The sequence below is a fragment of the Xiphias gladius genome, chromosome 12, assembly GCF_016859285.1.
Source record: "Xiphias gladius isolate SHS-SW01 ecotype Sanya breed wild chromosome 12, ASM1685928v1, whole genome shotgun sequence".
Taxonomy (NCBI): Eukaryota; Metazoa; Chordata; class Actinopteri; order Istiophoriformes; family Xiphiidae; genus Xiphias; species Xiphias gladius.
Genome location: NC_053411.1, coordinates 18,507,894 through 18,527,521, shown reverse-complemented (window position 1 = coordinate 18,527,521; position 19,628 = coordinate 18,507,894). Strand labels below are relative to the sequence as shown.

Here is a 19,628-nt window from a genome sequence, read left to right as displayed (position 1 = left end):
GCTCTCGTACAGACTCGCTGCCCTCGGCGCTTCCTGTACGCCCAGGGGACCGACCGGGAGCTTTGGGGCTCGTCGCCTTAGCACATGTACCGGGGTCAGACAGTAGGCTCAGCGCCCGTTGGCCTGTGGATATTACCCCCGGTTCCTGCTGCGTGCCGACTCTGCAGAGACTCGTTGCTGCAGTTTGGTTAAGTTACACGACTTTTAGTGCCTGTTAGTGTCAATGACTGTTTTGGCACTTTGATTGAAATACTTTGATCTTCTCCAGACCGTTTCTTACTTCTGCTACCGTCAGGATACAACATACATATGAGCTGGTGGAGTTTTGTTTGTTCCGCGTTACTGTAAAAGCAAACAGGTGGCACTAACGCAAAAACATTGACTGATTTCAGACGTTTTCAGCTTCATGCAGCCTGCTGCTTCGTATTTTGGGAGCACATTGTTTTACTTCCACTTGACACTGGCACATATATCAATATATCTCTATATATATATCATGTTAGTGTGTCCTGCACTCTTGTGGCCTTAAAGGTTCACAACACCCAACGCTCAAAATGCTCGATACCGGCACTGTACGGATTCAGCCCGAGCCGGTCCCCCACGACTGACTTTAGAACCGGGTCGACTTCAAGCCGGATCAGCAGGATCGGCTGTCGTTTGACCTGCAGTTTGAGCAGGGTCCCGATACCCGACTAACCCCCCGAGCGATCAACAATCTGGCTCCCGGGACGATCGGTTGGACTTCTGATCCGATTTGCAGCCTAGCTACTGTCAAAGTATCGGTTGCACGTGGCTGGTTATAAGATTATCGGAGCAGTATTTAACATGCTGTAGCTAAAACTGTAGTATCGGGACTGAGCTGTGATGTAGAACAGACACAACAGACAGATCATATTGTCAGATCATATCCGTTTTCTTCTTCTTCTTTTTCGTCTTACTTTCCGTATGCAGAAATTCAGAGGCATCATCTGGGGATCACGAGTGTCTGCTCAGAGTTTCGTGGGCGATCCAGTAGCTGATGAGATGTTTCAGTCCGGACCAAAGTGGTGGACCCGCTAACCGATATTTTCCAAAACCAAAGACTCATCCCGAGTGGTCGGCTCGCGTTGCGGCTCAATAGTTAGCACGTCTCCCAGTCTGAAGGTTCAAAACCTGGGTGGACACAGGTATTGCCTGTGTGAAGTTTTCTTATCTAGACACCAGAATAGCACTAATCTTATTTTAAGTAATTATATCTCGTTTTAAGAACTGTGGTAGCTGGACATCTGGAGTTACTGAAAATCCCTTAGAGCACTGGCTGCCAAATGTGCTTGTTTCAAGCAAAAGAAGGCCTGTATCCAAAATGTTTTCACTTAAGTTTGAATGTGCGGTTTCACGGTGAATGCAAAAATTCGGAAGTTTTGACTTTTGCTGAGGATTTTAAACCAATGTGGGGCCTTTTTTCGTCAGAAAATTCACAGTATCACCTGTAAAAAGATGCTAATTTAGTTTTTGTCTGTAATAATCTGCAGGTTTTACCCCCTTTAAAAAGCCCCACATCTCCCCCTCAAACTGCTGGAGAGCTTTAGCACCACGCTGGGCAACACACACACAAACACACACACACACACACACACACACACAGTCAGCTGTCACTCAGCTCCATTCACCTTTGTACCGCGGCTCAGTTGGGGTCACATCAACACACACACATTCAGCAGCCAAATCTCATTTGTCTACAGTCATTCAACGCGCTCCTGCCCTTAATCCCCGAAATCCTCTTCTTCACTTCAGGGGACAAAGAAGAAGAAGGATGAATGGGTGAGTGACTGAAATAAGAAGCTTCAGTCCTCATTGTGACAAGTCAGTGAGCTCCTCATCGCTCCGGCTGTGGCGTCGCTCCAGCGGCATTGAGGCGAGTGTCGGAGCTGCAGACGACGGGTTTGAGACTAAAACGCTGCTGGTGGTTCCTTTACAAACGGCTTCATTGAGATTCCTGGGAAGAGTGTGTGTTCTCGGGCTGAAAGATGCTGGTGCGGCAGGTTTGCTGATGATGGCGACGAGATGAGGAAAACCCTGCAGCCGCCTTGAATTTTGCAACACCTTTCAGTCCTTGTAGTATCCAGTAGTATTTAGTATCTTTTGTTATCATACATCACAGTGTACAGTGCTGCTTCTGCATCACTGTGATGAAATGGCTTTGACGTGTCAGGTCATTTTTTTTCTCAGGGATACGTCGATCTGACTTGTTCGGTCCCGATACCGATACGCACGCCAGGGCTTCGGCTACCGGCCAGTACCGAGAACCGATCCGATGCGACATCTGATCGCGAGTAGTCGTAGAAGTTGCTGTCGTAGCGAGCGTGAAATTCCTCCAAACTGCTGCGGGTCGACCTCTGTCCGCAGCGAAACGCCTGACGCAACATAAAAACAGGTACTTCTCTTCTTCTTCGTCCCGTTTTCAGTTGGCAAACAACAAAACTGCACCACAGCCAACACCTGGTGAGGAGCGAGACAAACAGCCGATGATTTCAAAATAAATACGGCTTGATGACAGCAGCCGTGCTGCGTGATTGGATACGTCAACATTTAAATGAGCGATTACAGGAAAAGCAAGCGACGACAGAAAGCCAGTTAGACCCGTGTCCAGTCTCATCCTGTGATCAGCGCCGTGCGACCATAGAAAAACGTCTCTCGTTTCTTATTGTTGCTCTGTCGTTTATTTCACTGTGCCACAAACGGCACGGACGCAGGCAGCAAGTTTGCACGAGCACACAAACAAACATGGAGGAGGACGGGGAAACTCGGAACTGGAGGGGGACTCCGACTCAAAGACCACTAACCTGTTTTACCACCTACACAAGAGATCCCGTCAAACAGTACGGAGAGAGTCTACGGATGAGAGCCAGCAAAAGTACGGTCGAGCGCTCAAAACAAACCCCAGGCGCCGCACGAGGCGTCCGCCCGCGGCGCAACATGTGGCAACAATCACGAAGCCGGAGGGAGCTAGCGGCTGCCGCTGCAACTTTCGTCTGCCGGGACACGGCTCCGTTCAACGCGTGGAGAAACGGTAGGAGTCGCGAGTGGCGATCCGCATCCTTCTCTGGAGATCAGGCTGTGAGAGCTTGGTCGTATCGCACAGCCCCACCCGTGTTCATTCCCTCTCACTGACATGCTTCTTCCGTCAGAGACCCAACCAGGGTGAAAGCGAACTTAATCGCGGCTCATAAACGCCACGTGTTGAACCGGCTGTCACTCCCAAACTGCTGCCGTCGACACGAATCCGGTTCACGACGACAGGTCTGCTGAGGGTTCGGCTACGTTGGCTCCGACCCTCAGCGAGCTGACCCAGACCCAGGTCCGCATGCACAAGACCTTACACGCTCTGGGAGAAGGGCCGAGAGAGATTTGGATGTGGACGCACCCTGAGGACTGAGGTCCAGGTTGGCGGTGAGTCGCTGCGACGGGACTCCTAAACCCCTTTAATCATCTGAAACTAAGGTGTCATGGCGTCTTGAACTGCCCTTTGTGTTGACACAGAGCAGAGAGTCTCTGACGTCACAGTTTAACCAGCAGAAGCTGCTGAGCCTGCACTTCACACACAGCTGTGTGTGTGTGTGTGTGTGTGTGAGACATTTGCTGTGGTGGAAATTATGAGTGCTCTACATTTGGTTGGCTTTGAGGTAAGAGAGTTGTGTGTGTGTGTGTGTGTGTGTGTGTGTGTGTGTGTGTGTGTGTGTGTGTGTTCTTGTACTTCTGTCTCTGCGAGGACCAGTTATCTATCTTTGTCTCTCTGTCTGTCTATCCATCTGTCTGTCTGTCTGCCTGTCTGTCTCTCTCTCTCTGTCTGCCTGTCTGTCTATCCATCTGTCTGACTGACTGTCTGTCTGTCTGTCTCTCTGCCTGTCTATTCGTCTGTCTGTCTGTCTGTCTGTCTCTGTCCATCTGTCTGTCTCTGTCCATCTGTCTGTCTATCCGTCTCTCTGTCTATCCGTCTGTCTGTCTGTCTGTCTGTCTGTCTATCTATCTGTGTGCCCGTCTGTCTCTCTGTCTGCCCGTCTGTCTGTCCATCTGTCTGTCTATCCATCTGTCTGTCTGACTGTCTATCCATCTGTCTGTCTGTCTGTCTCTCTGTCTGTCTGTCTGTCTGTCCATCTGTCTGTCTATCCATCTGTCTGTCTACCTATCTATTCATCTGTCTCTCTGTCTGTCTGTCTCTCTGTCTCTCTGTCTGTCTATCCATCTGTCTCTCTGTCTGTCTATCCATCTGTCTATCCGTCTGTGTGCCCGTCTGTCTGTCCATCTGTCTACCTGTCTGTCTCTCTGTCCATCTGTCTGTCTATCCATCTGTCTGTCTATCTGTCTGTCTGTCTGTCTATTCATCTGTCTGTCTGACTGTCTATCCGTCTGTCTATCCGTCTGTCTGTCTATCCATCTGTCTGTCCATCTGTCTGTCTATCCATCTGTCTGTCTATCTGTCTGTCTGTCTCTCTGTCTCTGTCTGTCTACCTATCTATTCATCTGTCTCTCTGTCTCTCTGTCTGTCTATCCATCTGTCTGTCTCTCTCTCTGTCTATCCATCTGTCTGACTGACTGTCTATCTGTCTGTCTGTCTCTCTGCCTGTCTATCCGTCTGTCTGTCTCTGTCTGTCTCTCTCTCTGTCTACCTATCTATTCATCTGTCTGTCTGTCTGTCTCTGTCTATCTGTCTGTCTATCCATCTGTCTGTCTATCTGTGTGCCCGTCTGTCTGTCTGTCTGCCCGTCTGTCTGTCCATCTGTCTATCCGTCTGTCTGTCTGTCTGTCTGTCTACCTGTCTGTCTGCTCCTGTGTATCAGTGATTAACGTCAAACCGTCACCGGACATAGAGAGTCGGTTCGACGCGCGTCGTCTTCCCCAGGAACCCGGTCTCTTGTCTCCGGCGTCTCTGGGCAGAGACTCCCAGCTGGGAGCGTTTAGCACGACCCCTAGTGGTGGGAGACGACCCCCCCCCCCCCCTCCGTCCGCCGCTGGCTGTGGACAACCAGCCCCCGTCCTCGGTCTTTTGGTTTAACGTGACGGGGGGGGGGGCTCCACGCACCGTGTCAAGGAAAACACGGGAAAACGCTGCAGAGGTCGACGTGGGCGCGCTCCGTTCACCGCTGCCATCGAATCCACACGACCAACGGCATCTGCTCCATCCACAGCCACGTCCCTCCAGGTGAGACAACAAGCGGAGGACACGGGAGGCTGAGTTGACGCGAGCCCGGCGTCTTTCTCTCCGTGTCCAGACTTATTTCCGTTCCTTGCACCACAGATGGTGAAGCCCAAGCTGTTCCACCTCCGCGCGTCTCCCTCCTCGTCCAGGCTCCCGAAGTCCGTCTCCGCAGCTTCAACGTCACGCGGTCCTCCGCCTCCTCCGACTCCAGATTTCCCCGGAGGAGGAAAAGTCCTCAGAGAGGAGAGAGGAGGGACAGAGAGAGGCGGAGAACTCAGACAGACTCGCTCTCCGTCTTGTGTCCTCCTGACTTTTCCCCGTCGCCGCCGTCATGTTGGACACGCTCACCTTCCTCCTGGAGAAACTCTTCCTCCTCGCCCACATCAAGCTGTCCAGCCTGCTGCCGCCGCCGGGCAGGGAGCGCGGAGACCCGCCGCTCACCAGGCGCTGTGACCCCGCCGGGGCTCCGCCAAAGTTTCAGCGGGGGGACCTGCTGGAGGTCCCGCGCACGCTCTTCACCCACTTCGGCATCTACCTGGGCGACAACCGGGTGGCGCACCTCATCCCGGACATTCTGCCGGTGCTGACGGCCGACGGCCGGCAGATCCAGGAGATGGTGACCAACACGCGGCTGCTGCTCGGGGTGCTCTCCAAGCACGCCAGCATCCGGGTGGACTCGGTGGAGGACTTCGCGTACGGAGCCGGGATCCTGCTCAACGCCATGGACCGGGCGGTGCGCCGGAGCCCGCTGTCCGGGGAGGAGGTGGCCCGGCGGGCGGAGCGGCTGGTCGGCACCGTGTCCTACAGCCTGCTGTGGAACAACTGCGAGCACTTCGTCACCTACTGCCGCTACGGGACGGCGCAGAGCCTGCAGACCGACAAGGTGAGAGTCTGGATCGCGGGCGGCCTCAGCCATCGCCGCGAACCCGCGTTTGCAGAGTCGATCTGCTCCCTCGCGTCTCCATTTCCTGCAGCCTGCCCCTGTTTCCCTCCGACGGTCACATTCTTCTCTCCCCGGCGCACGGGGAGGTTTGCGTGCAGGACTCCAGTCTGGCTTGAGGTGACGCCAACACCGGGATCCATCGGAGAGGGTCCTGCTGCCGGAGGCGTCAGTCAGGCGGTCTGTGCGTGGGACTGCAGCCTCGTAAAAGGCAGAAAAGCCTCAGTGAACCCCGCCACTCAGTGCTCAGTTCTGGGTTGGGGCCTTCACTTCGGTTCCTCTCCGGGCTGCTGTGGAGATCTCTTAAAAATGGGGGGGGGGGGGGTTGTTTTTAATCTTCTGCAGCAGGTAAAACAAAATAAAAAAAAAAGAGGATGTCAGTTAGTAAGAGTGAGGATCACAGAATAACCGAAGCGTTTGCCCAGGTAGGATGAAAAACCAGAGGGGAACAAAAACAAACAAAACAACAAGAGCGAAAGGCTGAATAACGATTGAATGATGAGGGAAAAAACCACCTGAACTCAGATCACAGTCTGACGAAGGAACAAAGGCCTAGTTGAGCAGTAAAATGCCCGTCGGTTAAACAGTGAAACACGGTCCATAAAATGACGGCCAGGTCACCAAAAACTAAGCTGCGTCTGCTCGAGACCTGTTTTTTGTTACTTCACACCGTCGGTCCGCCACGTTTGCCCGACGGCTGCGGTTGCCAGCTCCTGTCCAGATCAAGAGTCTACATAAAAACATGCGGCGAGCCTCTAAACGACGCCAACCGGCCTCAGTGTGTGTCAGTTGCGTCTCCTCGTCCTGTTTCAGATGTCTGAGTTCTACCAAAAGAAAAGAACAATGGTCTGACGACCCCTCAGGTTCACCTGGCTCCACCTGGAGCAGCTCCGTGACTCAGGGTCAGTGATGTCATTTTTTCCAATAATCAGTCAGTGCATATTGATGGCTTAGTTTGGATCAAGTTCATTTTGCTGATCAATGCGTCTGCTTTATTTCAGCAGGATTTAAAATGTTGGACTTGTAACAAGGTAATGTCGCGTCGGGCCTAGTTCTCCTCAGTGTCCTGGTGCGAAAGGTTAAACATGAAAACCACAGACGCCCTCCTGCCTCCACCCCAGTTTTTCTTTTCTTTTTTTTTCTAGGGGTGTGAGTGTTTGAGCACGCGAGACTGCTTTTAAACGAGAGGAAAATCTGGGTCGCTGCTCGGAAAAGTCCGGAGAACAAGAGCTGCATTCAGACTGGAGCCGCCTGGCAGAAACCAAACAGCAGCAGCAGCGGCGGCGGCGGCGGCGGCCTGCACTGCCTCCGACTCGCTGCTGCTGCTGCTGCTGCTGCTGGTGGAGCTGGTGGAGGAGGAGGAGGAGGCCGGCGGGGGCTCCCGCTCTGTTTGTGCCTCTCATGTATCAGCAGAGAGGGCAGCCATCTGTTTCCCTGAAGGATAATTAACCGGTGATGTCTGAAAAACCCAGACGGTCCTTTGAAGACACTTAATGTTGTTCTGAATTTGTATTTCCAGAATCCTCAAAGACTCCTCTTCTTCTTTTTTTCCTTTGTTTTTTTTATTGGTGGGCGGCCATCTTTGTTTTGATTTGAAAACAGAGCCTGGGAAACTGTTTTAAAAAACGTTCTTATTATCCGGTCGACGGAATATTTTTCACACGTACGGTTGGAAGAGTCTGCCGCTGCCTCGCGTTTTGGGTGAACGGTCGCAGTCATTGCCACGTTCAGTGAAAAACACATCGCGTTCCCCGTGTTAGTCCGGTACTTTTAGTCTGAAGCAGCAGCGGCCGTAGGAAACAGTGTGTTAGCATCAGCAGCGACTCCATCCAGCTCTGATTGGGCCGTAGGAGAGTGAACAGGAGACAGTGGGGCCGGTATCGGGTCGTTTTGAGCTGGAATCCAATGCGGGAAAAATGGCATTTGGCTTCATCGATTTCAGCAAGTTGAAAGTTGGTCAGACGACACGTCTGGTTTCAGGCGTACTTAAGCCTAAAAAGTTTTGATTCCTGCTGGCAGGGGGCGCTGTTCAGTGCAGCCGACAGCAACACGAAGCGATAAAAACAATGCCATGGAGCTGCGGGGCCCCGCAGACTCTTTAAAATACCCCTCTCTTGGGATACTTTGAAAATAGACGATACAAGACAAAACGTTATCCATCCCAGAGAAGAAATTCCGTTGTTACAGCGGTCTCTGAAAAACAGGCTAAGAGGTAAAAAAAAAAAAGCAGAACAACTATTTGGATGACCTACATTAGATTGGTGGCAAAAAAAAGCTAAGTACAATATACTGTATACGCTTTGATACCTTAGGCTACATAAGTGAACTGTGCAAATGTTTGTGCAAAAGAAGTCAGCATTTGTGTGTAAACTATATACTTGGTATAACTATATAGGTGTAGGTATGAATAATAAACAAATATGTACATAATAATAGTCTAACGTATATAATGTGTATATATAATAGATCTGCAGTATATGTAATATACGCACACTGTACAGTGATAATACAACGGCATGAAGTTTACGTAGTAGAAATCAAAGTGGACACTGTGGTACTGTGATACAGAACATAATATACAAAGCAAAATAATAATGATATAGTAGCAGTATAGTATTATTGTATAGTGATGTAAGTAATATGATGTATTCTTGATTATCTGGACTTAAACCAAAGCAGAAGCAGAAAGTAATGCGTCCACTGTAGATCTGAGTCTAAGAGAACGAACGACTCCATTTCTCGTTAGAGGTTTGACTCTGTTCGGCATCGTGTGTAGGTCAAAGATTTTTGGGGGTTGTGAGGGGGCTTGGCCTTTGACAGAGAATCTTTGACCCCCCCCCACCCATAACAAAGCGGAGAGAGTTTCCCCTCATCGAATTTCACTTCCTGTAATTGCTAACCTAAACATTTGACCTGTCTGCAGCTGGGGAGTCACGGTCTGCTTCTTACAGGTTCATTAAAAGGGGGGCCGGAGGCCAACAGGAGCTTTAACAGGGGCCCCTAACAGGGGCCTCAGGGGGCTCCACAGTTAAATAAACAACAGGTCAATCATATTCTTGGTTCTTTGACCACAAGTCGACTCAGTAAGAGTCTACGGTGTGTGTGTGTATGTATATATAATATAATATATATATATAATATATAAAATTTATAAAATGTCAAAACAAAAAACAGTGGAAAATTATCTTCGCAATTTTGTCGACCCAACAGTCCAAAACCCAGAGAAAAGCAGCAAATCCTCACATTAAGCAGCAGCAGACAGAGAATGAATTGTTTTGTATTTTTGCTTGACAAATGACTTGCGATCAATCAATTATCAAAATTTCTTGCGCTTAACTTTTTTGATTGTTTCAGCACTTGCTCTTTTAATGTCCAGCAACATATAGTGTAAAAATGTATAATCTAGTATATAGGTAATAAATCGTCAAAGTTGCTGGTTCGAATCTTCAGGACCAGCTAGAAAAAAATGTGGTTGGAAATGAAAACACTTTTCCATAATTAAGCGTTAAAACGAAAAAGGAAATGAAATATTGAAATGACCAATTGATATTGTGAAACATGTCTTTACAAACATCTTATTTACCATTTTCTCTTTCCATTTTCTTTTTCCTTTTAATTTTAATTTTGGCTAAAAATTATCCTCCGTACAGGAAGAGGCTTTGCAAGTTGATGTTTTAGTTAACGTTTTTCATTCTGGTTTCAAGGTATCAAATATTTTTCTCCTGGTATAATAATAATAAAATAATTCCTCTTGTTGTCTGCCCCCATTTCTTCTCTCTCCAGTTTTGTGAGTGGCTGAAGTCCCTGATCCGGGACCGGCGTAACGTCCTGCTGACGGCGCTGCTGGGGCTCCTGTCCATGGTGTGTTTGGGAATATCCTCCAGCACTGCCCTGCCCACCCTCCTCATCCCCTTCACCCTGTGGATGGCCAGCTAGAAGCTTGAGGGAAAAGGACGTAGTCGTCTGCAAATAACTTCATACAAGTTAATAACGCAATAGTGAATGAGCCTAAATCCATTTGTAGCTCCTTCCTGCTGCACATGAAGCGATTGGTTTTAAAGTCTCCGTTTGTTTAGAATAAACAGAAGAAGAAGAAATTAATCCTTAGCATTAGCAGCCTCAACAACCAGAACTGAACTGATGCATAAAAGAAATTTAAATGGCATAAAAGACTAAAAGCAAAGAACAAAAGCAACACCCACTCTGCTCGATTGACAGGTGATTTTTTTTTCAGGTGATGGGTCCTAAACCAACAAAGACAGACAACTTTAAATGAATTGAAGGCTTGTGGTTTTCCAACTTTAAACTGTTACGTTAGAGGGACCAAAGATCATTTTATAATTACTAGTTTTTACTGAAGCTGATTGTGGAAATGATGTGAACCTTTTTTTTTCTTTTCTTGTCAGCCTTTTCCAACATGGGGGCATATTCCTTTTCCCAACAAGACAGAGTCAGTGAACAAAACAGACATATTTTTCAGAATCTATATAAAAAACTTTCATGTTTTTTCTCAAATTAAACACCCATACTGTCACAGGTGTTTAAAGAAGACACTGTTAAAGTTTCCTTAGACGCATCGCAGCTAGATTTGATCCTGATTGGCCGTGCGGTCCATCCAATCAGGTCCTTCTGTATCTGTATTTAAAAGTGAAAAGCTTCCGTCTAAAAAGAAGTTAAGATCATTTGAATTAGATGTGATGATGCTGTCAGCCAATCAGGCGCCAGTGTTGGGAGAGCTTATTCTGCGTCTTCATCCAGTTCAGTTCAACTTTTAAAGAATCAGTCTGGTGTCACTCTGTGTTTTTCTTACTGTCAAAAAAAACCCAACAATGCGTCTCCTAACACTTACTGACTTCCCTCCTCTGTCTGTGGCGCTCAGCCCCGGGCCCATTGGTTCCCACTGAAGACGTTAATCTTTACGAGCATTTAAATCTTTAAAAACGCGAATATATAGCTTCTTTTAAAAAAATAATTTGCGTGACCAACAGCTGCTGCAGGAAATAGAGCATGTGTCGGGGACTATTTTCAGCGGTGGATTAATCCACATCTGGTGCTGTAGGGAGTATTTGTGGCAGCGGGACGGTGTGTGTGTGTGTGTGTGTGTGTGGGACTGAGTCAGAATAAACCACAGTGTTTGTCTTGATGGTGATGAAGGAACATGTCACCCAGAGCAACAGTGTGACTCACTGAAGCGTTTCGATAGCTTCTGGTAACAGTGAAGCTCAGAGGCTCGGAGGAATCGGATAGATCAAGCTGTAGATAAACACACTGTACGTGATAGTGGGAGACGCTCATGTTGGTTTGTGTCTGCACATGGGACTCGTTGACGAGAAGAAAAATGTAGAGAATCACCGGAGCCTGTTCTTGATTTTAAACCAGAGAATATATGAAAACCACATAAACAGTATCTTCAGTTTTAGTGTTTTGAATGAAATATCAAATGTTCTCTGTCTCATATACTTGAAATAACAAATGTTTATTTACCCTGAAAAAGATTCACTGTGCTGTAGAGGACTGGTGAAAACCTCTTATCTCCAGAGAGTCAACATTTCAGGATGTAAAAAAGAAAAGAAGAAAAACAGGCTTCCCATGTTTTTTCGAGTTTATTTGGAAAGAATTAAACGTTTTTCTTGACTATTGCAGAAGCACAAAGCCCCCAAAACTGAAGGAAAGCTATAAAAAAAATCATCCAGATGGCAGTTAAGAGGGTCAACAATCGTCTTTTAGAAAAATTGTCAGTTTACTAGCTTTTTTTCCACAGCTTTGAACCCCGTCTTGATCTTAAAAGCCCTGGAAAAAGCTTGTAGGTGGACGTTGAGCTAAGGTTTTAATTTAGTTTTTGTGACACTACCACTACGCTCAGCAGTATTTTTGTTTGCAGTACGAACAGGTGTGAAATCCATTCAGTTTTTGCATATTTACACTGAGAAACTCCGACTCTATGATGACCGTCCTGACTGTTTTAAAAGAAAAAAAACAAAAACAAAATTCAGTTTCTTTCAGTTTCTTTTCCTTGTAGATCAGAATGCATTCGTTTCAGCCCCTGAAGCTCTTCTGTAAATATCTGTAGATATCCTTCACAACCTGATTGTTTTCTAACAGTCACAAACTTTTGTACAGAATTTATTTTTTACGACGCTGTAACACTTTATACTGTGTGGGTTTTTGTTTTAATGTGAATAAAGGAGGTTGGAGTAGAGTGGACTCGTTGAATTCTTTGATTTTGAGATGTGTCCAGTGGTTTGGGGGTGAAACAGGAGGTCACTCGCTCATCAAATAAGTCACCCGTGTGTAAGAGCTTCGGCTGCATAAAGAGCTGATACTTCACTGCTGTTGGTAAAACTCTATTGTTGTTTGCCTCCCGTCAGACTTTTTAGAGAACAAGCGTCACCAGGCCATTTTAAGTTTCAGGTCTTTCTTGCCCTCTACTGGCAACCAATGGGAACAGCACGCTGCATGTGGCATCCCGTGGCTTGAAATGCAGAAACAAACACACTAGACAGCTTCTTCATGACCTTGACTTGGTCTGAGTCAGAGGTGAAAGCTTTTAAAGCTGCTATTACGTATATTTTTATATTGACAGTGTATGAAATGACAATGGAACAATGTGTTACAGCTACCAGCTGAATCTGCGGCTCCCCTCGGCTTCACGGAGCTTTACAGCGAGTTTCGGCTCGTTGTTTAATCTGTTTATTGTGCTGGTTCACTCTCGTTTTCGGCCGCAGCAGGCAGATGTTTTCAGAGAACCAGCTGTAAAAAGTCACTGTCCACTACCTGCTATAGGTCGATGTTGTGTTCACATGAGCTGGCCGACGATACAGCCGTGCTAGTAGCTAAGCAAGATACAGAGCACTTCAGTGATTCATTCGATTATATTGCTGGGTAAATCCACAGAAATGAATCCAAATTTTTCCCCAAATTCCGGTTTCTGTGAAAGCACTTACAAGCAAAAAAGTTTGAATGTTTGAAACGTATGGAAATACCACAAAAATGTATGTAAAGTGATATTTAATAACTCTCCTGTCATTGATTTTGTAATATTTCTGGTTTAAGCTGTTGCATATTGTCTTTGTTATCATGATTTGTTCAAAAAACAAAAAGCTGCCCAGCTCAGTTAGCTGTATTAGCCACGATAGCTATCTCACTCGCGGTACCTTAACTGTTAGCCACTGTAGCTACCTAGCAAATGTTAGCTAATTAGCATATTAGCCTGTCCTTGTTTTGTTTAGGATAAACTACCTCTCTAAAAACAGTCAGTTCACAAAGATGTTTAATTTGCATCATTTGATTTTTTTTTTTTTTACATGAAATATAAATACGTGAAATAGTTTAACATGATAGTGCAGTTAGTGATGCTCTCGTAATTTCGCCCTCTCTGTATCTTCAGTACTGCACATCACCCCTTATTTATCCCTCCCTTCTTTTGTCTGTCACACGTTAGCTTTGTCAGATCTGTCTTCATGTCAACGTGTCGTCCTTCAGTTACCGTCAGAGGGACAGTTTGCCGATTCCCTCTTTCAAGGGTTCAACTTAACCATTGATTTTTCACTAATACACTAAAACTAAAAGACTGTGTCCATGAGTGTTTATGATGGAGAGAGAGCAAGTTTTCCATCACGTGTAGATATTAATCATGAAATTAATCAGCAGCTGGTTTCCCTCCTCAGTTCTGCTGTGTGAGCTGTTGTGGTTGCGCATAGAAATAAGACAAAAGAAAAAAAACAAAGTAAAGCTGCAGTTGGGAAACCACAGTGGAGATTGAATTGAGAAATGACCGGACTGATGTTGCTTAATAATAATAATCCTGACGCTCAATCAGCCCTCTGTTGTTCGACATAGCACAAAATGAGAAGTGAGAAAGGGTCACAGAGGCAGCCAGACAGTGCAGCATCGGTCCCTCCTGTCCTCGGTGGTTTCTGCTTTTATTACTCTGTTTTCTACATCATTCATTGTCCTAAAGCTCCTGTTTTCGAGAGACGGATTAGGGAGCTCTGAGAAAATGTACGACCCCAAATGCCTCCCTAAAAACTAATTATGATGAGCTGTGACTTACGTCTACTAAGGAGATGGTGGAGTTATTTATTAAAATTGTTGAATGAAAATATGTCTTTTCTTTTTTTGTTTTCATGGTTTTTGTTGCTGTTGATGTTTTCTGTGATGATTTATTTCTTTTATGATATCACATTGGTTGTTTTATAATAGCTCCAATTCAGTTCAGTTTCTTTTCGTCACGTTTCCTCGTTTTGTGTCTCTGCTGGGATTCAATCCAATGTCTCCACCTTCTGCTCTTCAGTTGAGAGAGAGGAATCCTAAAATGAGATGAGCGATCCGTCTCCAGTTCCATCCAATAAAACAGAACGTCCTGGATGTGAAAGTCGACGTTAGCGACTTATATCAGCAACATTTTGATCTGCCGATGTGAGTTCAATACCCGAAACGCAGGCGACTGGCAGTGTGCCGACAGCGCAAGTGCAGGGACTTACACCATCGCTGGCAGGGCTTCGTTATCCTCTCCACCAGGTGTGCTTTGCACAGTATTCACTTTGTTGAATGTTTGTTTTTGATCAGAGCTGTTTGCAGAAACCTTATTAATGCTGCTTTTCTATCAGGACCTTTAGCCGCTGAGGACTAAAATACCCAGCGCTGACCCTCGACCAGCCTCGGTGGCATTTTCTAATCCCCTCTCTGCCCCTCCCACTCAGACAATAAAACCACCTACGAGGTGACGGCGTTTCCCTCTTCTTCCCCTCACACCATGTTTCCTCTGCAGCTGCTCGCTCTGCTCTTCATCACCGTGCCGAGACATGACCCAGACGAGAAGAAGAGGCGGAAGGAGAAGGAGGAGGAGGCAGACGGACAGCGAGGACAGGGGACAGAGAGTAAATATGACCTGATATTCAGGAGGGGAGACCTGCTGGAAGTGCCCAGGACTCTGTTCACACACTTTGGGATTTACCTGGGGGGAGGCAGGTAAGTCCGATGGACTATGGGCATCATGATACTACGAGCTGACAGGTCAAAGATGCTTCAGTCCTGCTGTGAAGAATGACAGCGGAGGTTCTGAATTTAAGTTGAACTTCTTCCCCTGTCTTCTCTCCTGTGTCACCTTTTTCCTTTCCTCTCCTTTCCTTTGCCTTTCCTTTCCAGAGTAGCTCATTTCATCCCGGACATCATGCCCATCGTCTCCAGTGACCAGTGTCGAATCAAAGAGATGGTCACCAACAGCAGACTCCTGCTGGGAGTACTGGCCAAGGTACTGAGGCCCCCACTCAACCCAGCACTGACTCAGGGTCAGCATCCACCACAAAATCTGTTCTCTACGACACCATGATGGTTAGGAAATTCCTCTCTGACAGAACTTTATTTAAGAGAATCAGGGTGGGTTCATGAAGACACGATGCTCCTCTCTTCAGTCTGATTGGACGAGCAAATGCATTCGCTGCGAGAAAGAGCAGAGTTTTACTTCTGGGTAAAAACCCTGCGTTTCCATGACATTCGTCCACGACGATCGAGCAAGGACAGTTCAACGCAACTGAAAAAGCTCATGTGACATAAGTTTGTTCTGTTTTGCTTCGTTTCTCAAGGTCGAGGATGAACTCTCATGCTCGTTGTGGCTAAAGTTTGGGGGATTTTTGTGGTTTCAGATCATCTGTACATGGAAGGAAGGAAGGGGGAAGAAATAAGAGAAGGAAGAATTATTGCAAAGAAATGAGGGAAAGAAATACAAGGAATGAAGCGACAAATCGAATAAATGTTAATTATTGGGGAAGTTTCATGGTCTTCGCTCCAGTGGAATTTAAACTTGGGCCTGTTGGAGCCATCCCGGGTCTGGGCGGCACAGGTCTCTGTCAGTAATGTTTGCATGTCCTTTATTGAGTTTTTCACACAATAATATGAAGTATAAATGTCTTTTTTTCCTCAGTGTGGCAGTGTGAGAGTGGACTCAGTGGAGGACTTTGCCTACGGATCCCAGATACTCATTAACACCATGGACAAGGTGACTCGGATCAGAGGTCAAATCCAGCCAGAATCCTGCTCAGCACCACTCAAACCTCACTTTCAAACCCAAGTGAAAGCTGTAGGCAGATATTCTGTACAGGTATCGTCCTGGTTGGCTGTTTGGAGCGCTGCGGCGAAGCCACACCTTCTGAATCAGATGTGATTTTTTTTTTTCTTCTTCTCTCTAATAAATGCTAATCCATAAAAATGACCACCAATAGCTGCCGGCTAGACGTGTTTGCACCGGCGGTGGTTCCGACGGTAGCTAACGGCAGTGCAGTCTGTGCATTCACCTTGTCCTCCAGTTCCCTAAAAACGTACCTGTCCTGACCTCCGCGCAGGTGTGCAGCCGTCCGGCGCTGCAGGGGGAGGAGGTGGCCAGGCGGGCGGAGAAGCTGCGGGGCGACGTGTCCTACAGTCTGCTGTGGTACAACTGCGAACACTTCGTCATGTACTGTCGATACGGCACCGTCATGAGCTTCCAGACGTTTCAGGTGACGCTCGACGACTGACATTTAACCAGAATCGGGCTGAAGGGTGACTTCAGGGTAACCGGCACCGGAACCGCTGTAGCGTAGGAGCCTTGAAAGCTACTTATGCAGTAGGTTACACAGCCCTGATTCCGAACTGCCACACAGTGTATCGCGGTAGAGGCCTGCTCGGAGAGACGTAGAGCGAAGCTCCTCACAGGGGGAGCTGGCTTCTCAGCTTGGTTTTCTAACAAGGCGATAAGGAGACACACTTTACATCGATTGACCATCGATTACCGTCTTGCAGCTGCGCGTTAAATCAAAGCGGGTGGTGACACACCGCGAACAAGCTACAACAGCTTCCTCCATTTTGGACTCTCTGGCTCAGTGTTGCCAGATTTGACGGACAAAAAGTAGCTCAATCGACTTTTTAGCCTGTTTTGGAAAACGCCGCGCATCATGTTTACTGCGTAGCGCTGCGGTCAAGGGGAGCGTGTTCCTTTTTTCTATGATTCCTGCACATTTACTCATGATGGACAGCGGAGATGACGACCTCATGGGAAAGTAGACGTCTGTGCGTTCAGATTTGACTGAGTTCTGACTCATGTTCTGACACAAACGGCGGCAATCCGGCGCTACGGGTTTTTTTAGCGGCCTACTTTATTTGCAGTAAGTAACCTCCTGCAGTTTTTAGAACACCTGTCCCTTTCACCGTATCTCCGCTTCACGTCCGTCCCTCTGCACCTCCCTCACAGATTAAAGACTTGTGGAATATTGCCCAAGTTTTTGAGGGTTTTTGAAACGCTCATGTGACTGGGCCCTAAGTCTGCAAGGAAGGATCTACGACAAACCCGAACAAGCAACGAGTAGCGCTGGTTCCCGACACTGTAATATACCGTATCTGCACAGAGCAGATCTCCCGTCTTTCCTGGTCTCCACACACCCGCTCCAGTAATAAACGCCTCACAGCTAAAGGTCAGTACCTCTAGCTGTGAGGCGTTTATTTCCTGCTGCAGATTAATGCCGATCACAGATCAGCCCAGCCTCCCACTTTAATTGGGCTAAGCCTCTCTGTTGCAGCAACAGGCCGTCAATGAAAGCTCTGTTGTTGCTGTGGTATTGTTCTCAGCTGCAGACGGTTGTCTCATTGGAGCTTTGATTGTGGAGTGTGATTAAAAGCGTGACAGAGGATAATTGTGAAATAATGGATTGAGAAAGATGGAGGGAAGAGGGTGAGGCAAGAGGCGGAGGGCAGACCGGAGGCACACGGAGTGGAAATTTTAGTGACATTTCAGAGCTGACTCTTCCAAGAAAAGCAGCTTTTGGCAGCTTCAGGGCTCAGATACCATCGGTTTGTGCAGAAACCGGAAAAGCTCATTCCAGCCAGGTTAGTCTAATAAGTGCACCTCACACAAATGTGTGTGAGCCTGTGAGCTGGGAAAACTGATAAGGCCTCTTTCCCTGACGACACGCGTCTCAGAGAGACAAGTCAAAGAAGTAATGTCCCAATGAACACTGGAAAGGTACTGAGGATCCCTCGTGGTCTGAAAACGTTGCCCTGTGAAAAATACTGAGTCACAGTGCTAGTGACGTGTCGGTGCTACAGTGATTAGAAAAGCAGCCAATAAGTGGATCTGCAGAAATACAAAAAAATTGAAACGTCAGCCATTATTTTGCAGGTTACAGCTTCTGAAATATGAAGATTTTCCAACCGAACGCTAATTTTTTCACTGTCAATTGAATATCTTTAGGAATTTCATAAAAATATTTGAGATCGATTTATTTTCTATTGATTTGTTTTCGACATCTGATGGGCCAAACAGTAGCAGCAGCACTGCTTGCATCACATAACAGTACAGACAGAGTTGAGCAATGGGGAACCACTCAGAAGGAGGACGGCTGACCGAAAAGGGCTCTGCAGGCGGGTTTGGTTGCGGGAGGTGAAGTGAGTGTGGGAACCGAGGCTCGTGAAACGGCGGTGATGATGAGACGGGGAACGACTCCACCTACCGGTTACTTCTGCTTCTGACTTTAAATCCTGTACCAGGGTTGAACGTGCACAGAAAACACATGGATTGGTTTTTTTAAAACGAGTGAAACGGAACATACGCACAACACGGACAAAAGGAAAAAGGCAACCGGCCGGATTTTCTTTTGAACTTGAGCTAAGAGAGTTTCTTTTTCCGAAATGGGAATTTCTCCGTTAATAAAGCCACTTGTAGAAGGAACTGATACTTAAAAAAAAAAGAAGAAGCAAACAACCCTTTTAGTACGGCCCAGTTAGAGGACCCGCCATAATCCCACATGTAATTCACGACCTGTGGGAGCTAAGATAAATAACGGGTCTTCCACCAAAACCGAATAGAGACACAGAATAAAAGCTGAACCTAAAAACCCACGTGTCGTCCGGATAATCTGACGTCTGAAGAATCTTCAAAAGTAAGAAAAACGCAACTGGATCGTTCACTCGTTTGCGGACAGGTGGAAAATGCTGTAGTTTCTGCAGCCAGTGTCCAGATCCAGTAAAAGTCTAGTAGGAACACATCGCACCGTTTTACTAACACAGTTCTCATCATCGTGTTTTACTCTCGGTTACTTCTCCTCGTCAACAGTCAAAAGAAAACGTGTGCAGAGCATCTCACCTCGCCTCCTCTCTTCCCCTCCTCGTCAGTTCTGTAAGACGCTGCGGAAGCTGTTGCTGAGCCGGAATGTTGCCAAGGCGACGGCGTTGCTGGGGGCGTGTCTGCTCCTCTACCTGAGAGCGGTGACCACCTGCGCAGCCCTGCTGGCCGCCCTGCTGCCCTTCCTGGTCTGGATGGCCTCGTGAACCGCACGCACACACACACACACACACACACACACACACACACACACACGCACACACACGCACACACACACACACACACACACACGCGCGAGGTCTGCACGTTTCACGTACAGATGAGACCATTTACGACCGGTCTAATAAAGATTGTATTTTTCTGAAAGCCTCGCGTTTTGTGTATTTGCTGGGCGAGGAGTCTTTTTTCTTGTTTTAAGCTTT

At 47.2% G+C, this 19,628-nt stretch overlaps 2 protein-coding genes across 3 annotated transcripts; both read left to right on the top strand.

Moving 5' to 3' along the window:
* Positions 1–5,260: 5,260 nt before the first annotated feature.
* LOC120797300 (lecithin retinol acyltransferase-like) lies at positions 5,261–14,987 on the top strand. Of its 2 annotated transcripts, XM_040140856.1 has the most exons (3): positions 5,261–6,059; positions 9,900–10,099; positions 14,887–14,987. In XM_040140856.1, the coding sequence occupies exons 1-2, from the start codon at positions 5,508–5,510 to the stop codon at positions 10,050–10,052; spliced, it is 705 nt and encodes a 234-aa protein (XP_039996790.1). In that variant the 5' UTR covers positions 5,261–5,507; the 3' UTR covers positions 10,053–10,099; positions 14,887–14,987. The 2 variants fall into 2 exon arrangements, with proteins under 2 accessions (XP_039996790.1, XP_039996789.1); XM_040140855.1 differs by lacking the exon at positions 14,887–14,987 and having other exon boundaries at positions 9,900–11,139.
* On the top strand, positions 14,872–19,412 carry lratb.2 (lecithin retinol acyltransferase b, tandem duplicate 2). The gene is made up of 5 exons (XM_040140867.1): positions 14,872–15,086; positions 15,264–15,369; positions 16,039–16,113; positions 16,457–16,609; positions 19,257–19,412. The coding sequence occupies exons 1-5, from the start codon at positions 14,872–14,874 to the stop codon at positions 19,410–19,412; spliced, it is 705 nt and encodes a 234-aa protein (XP_039996801.1).
* Positions 19,413–19,628: the final 216 nt, after the last annotated feature.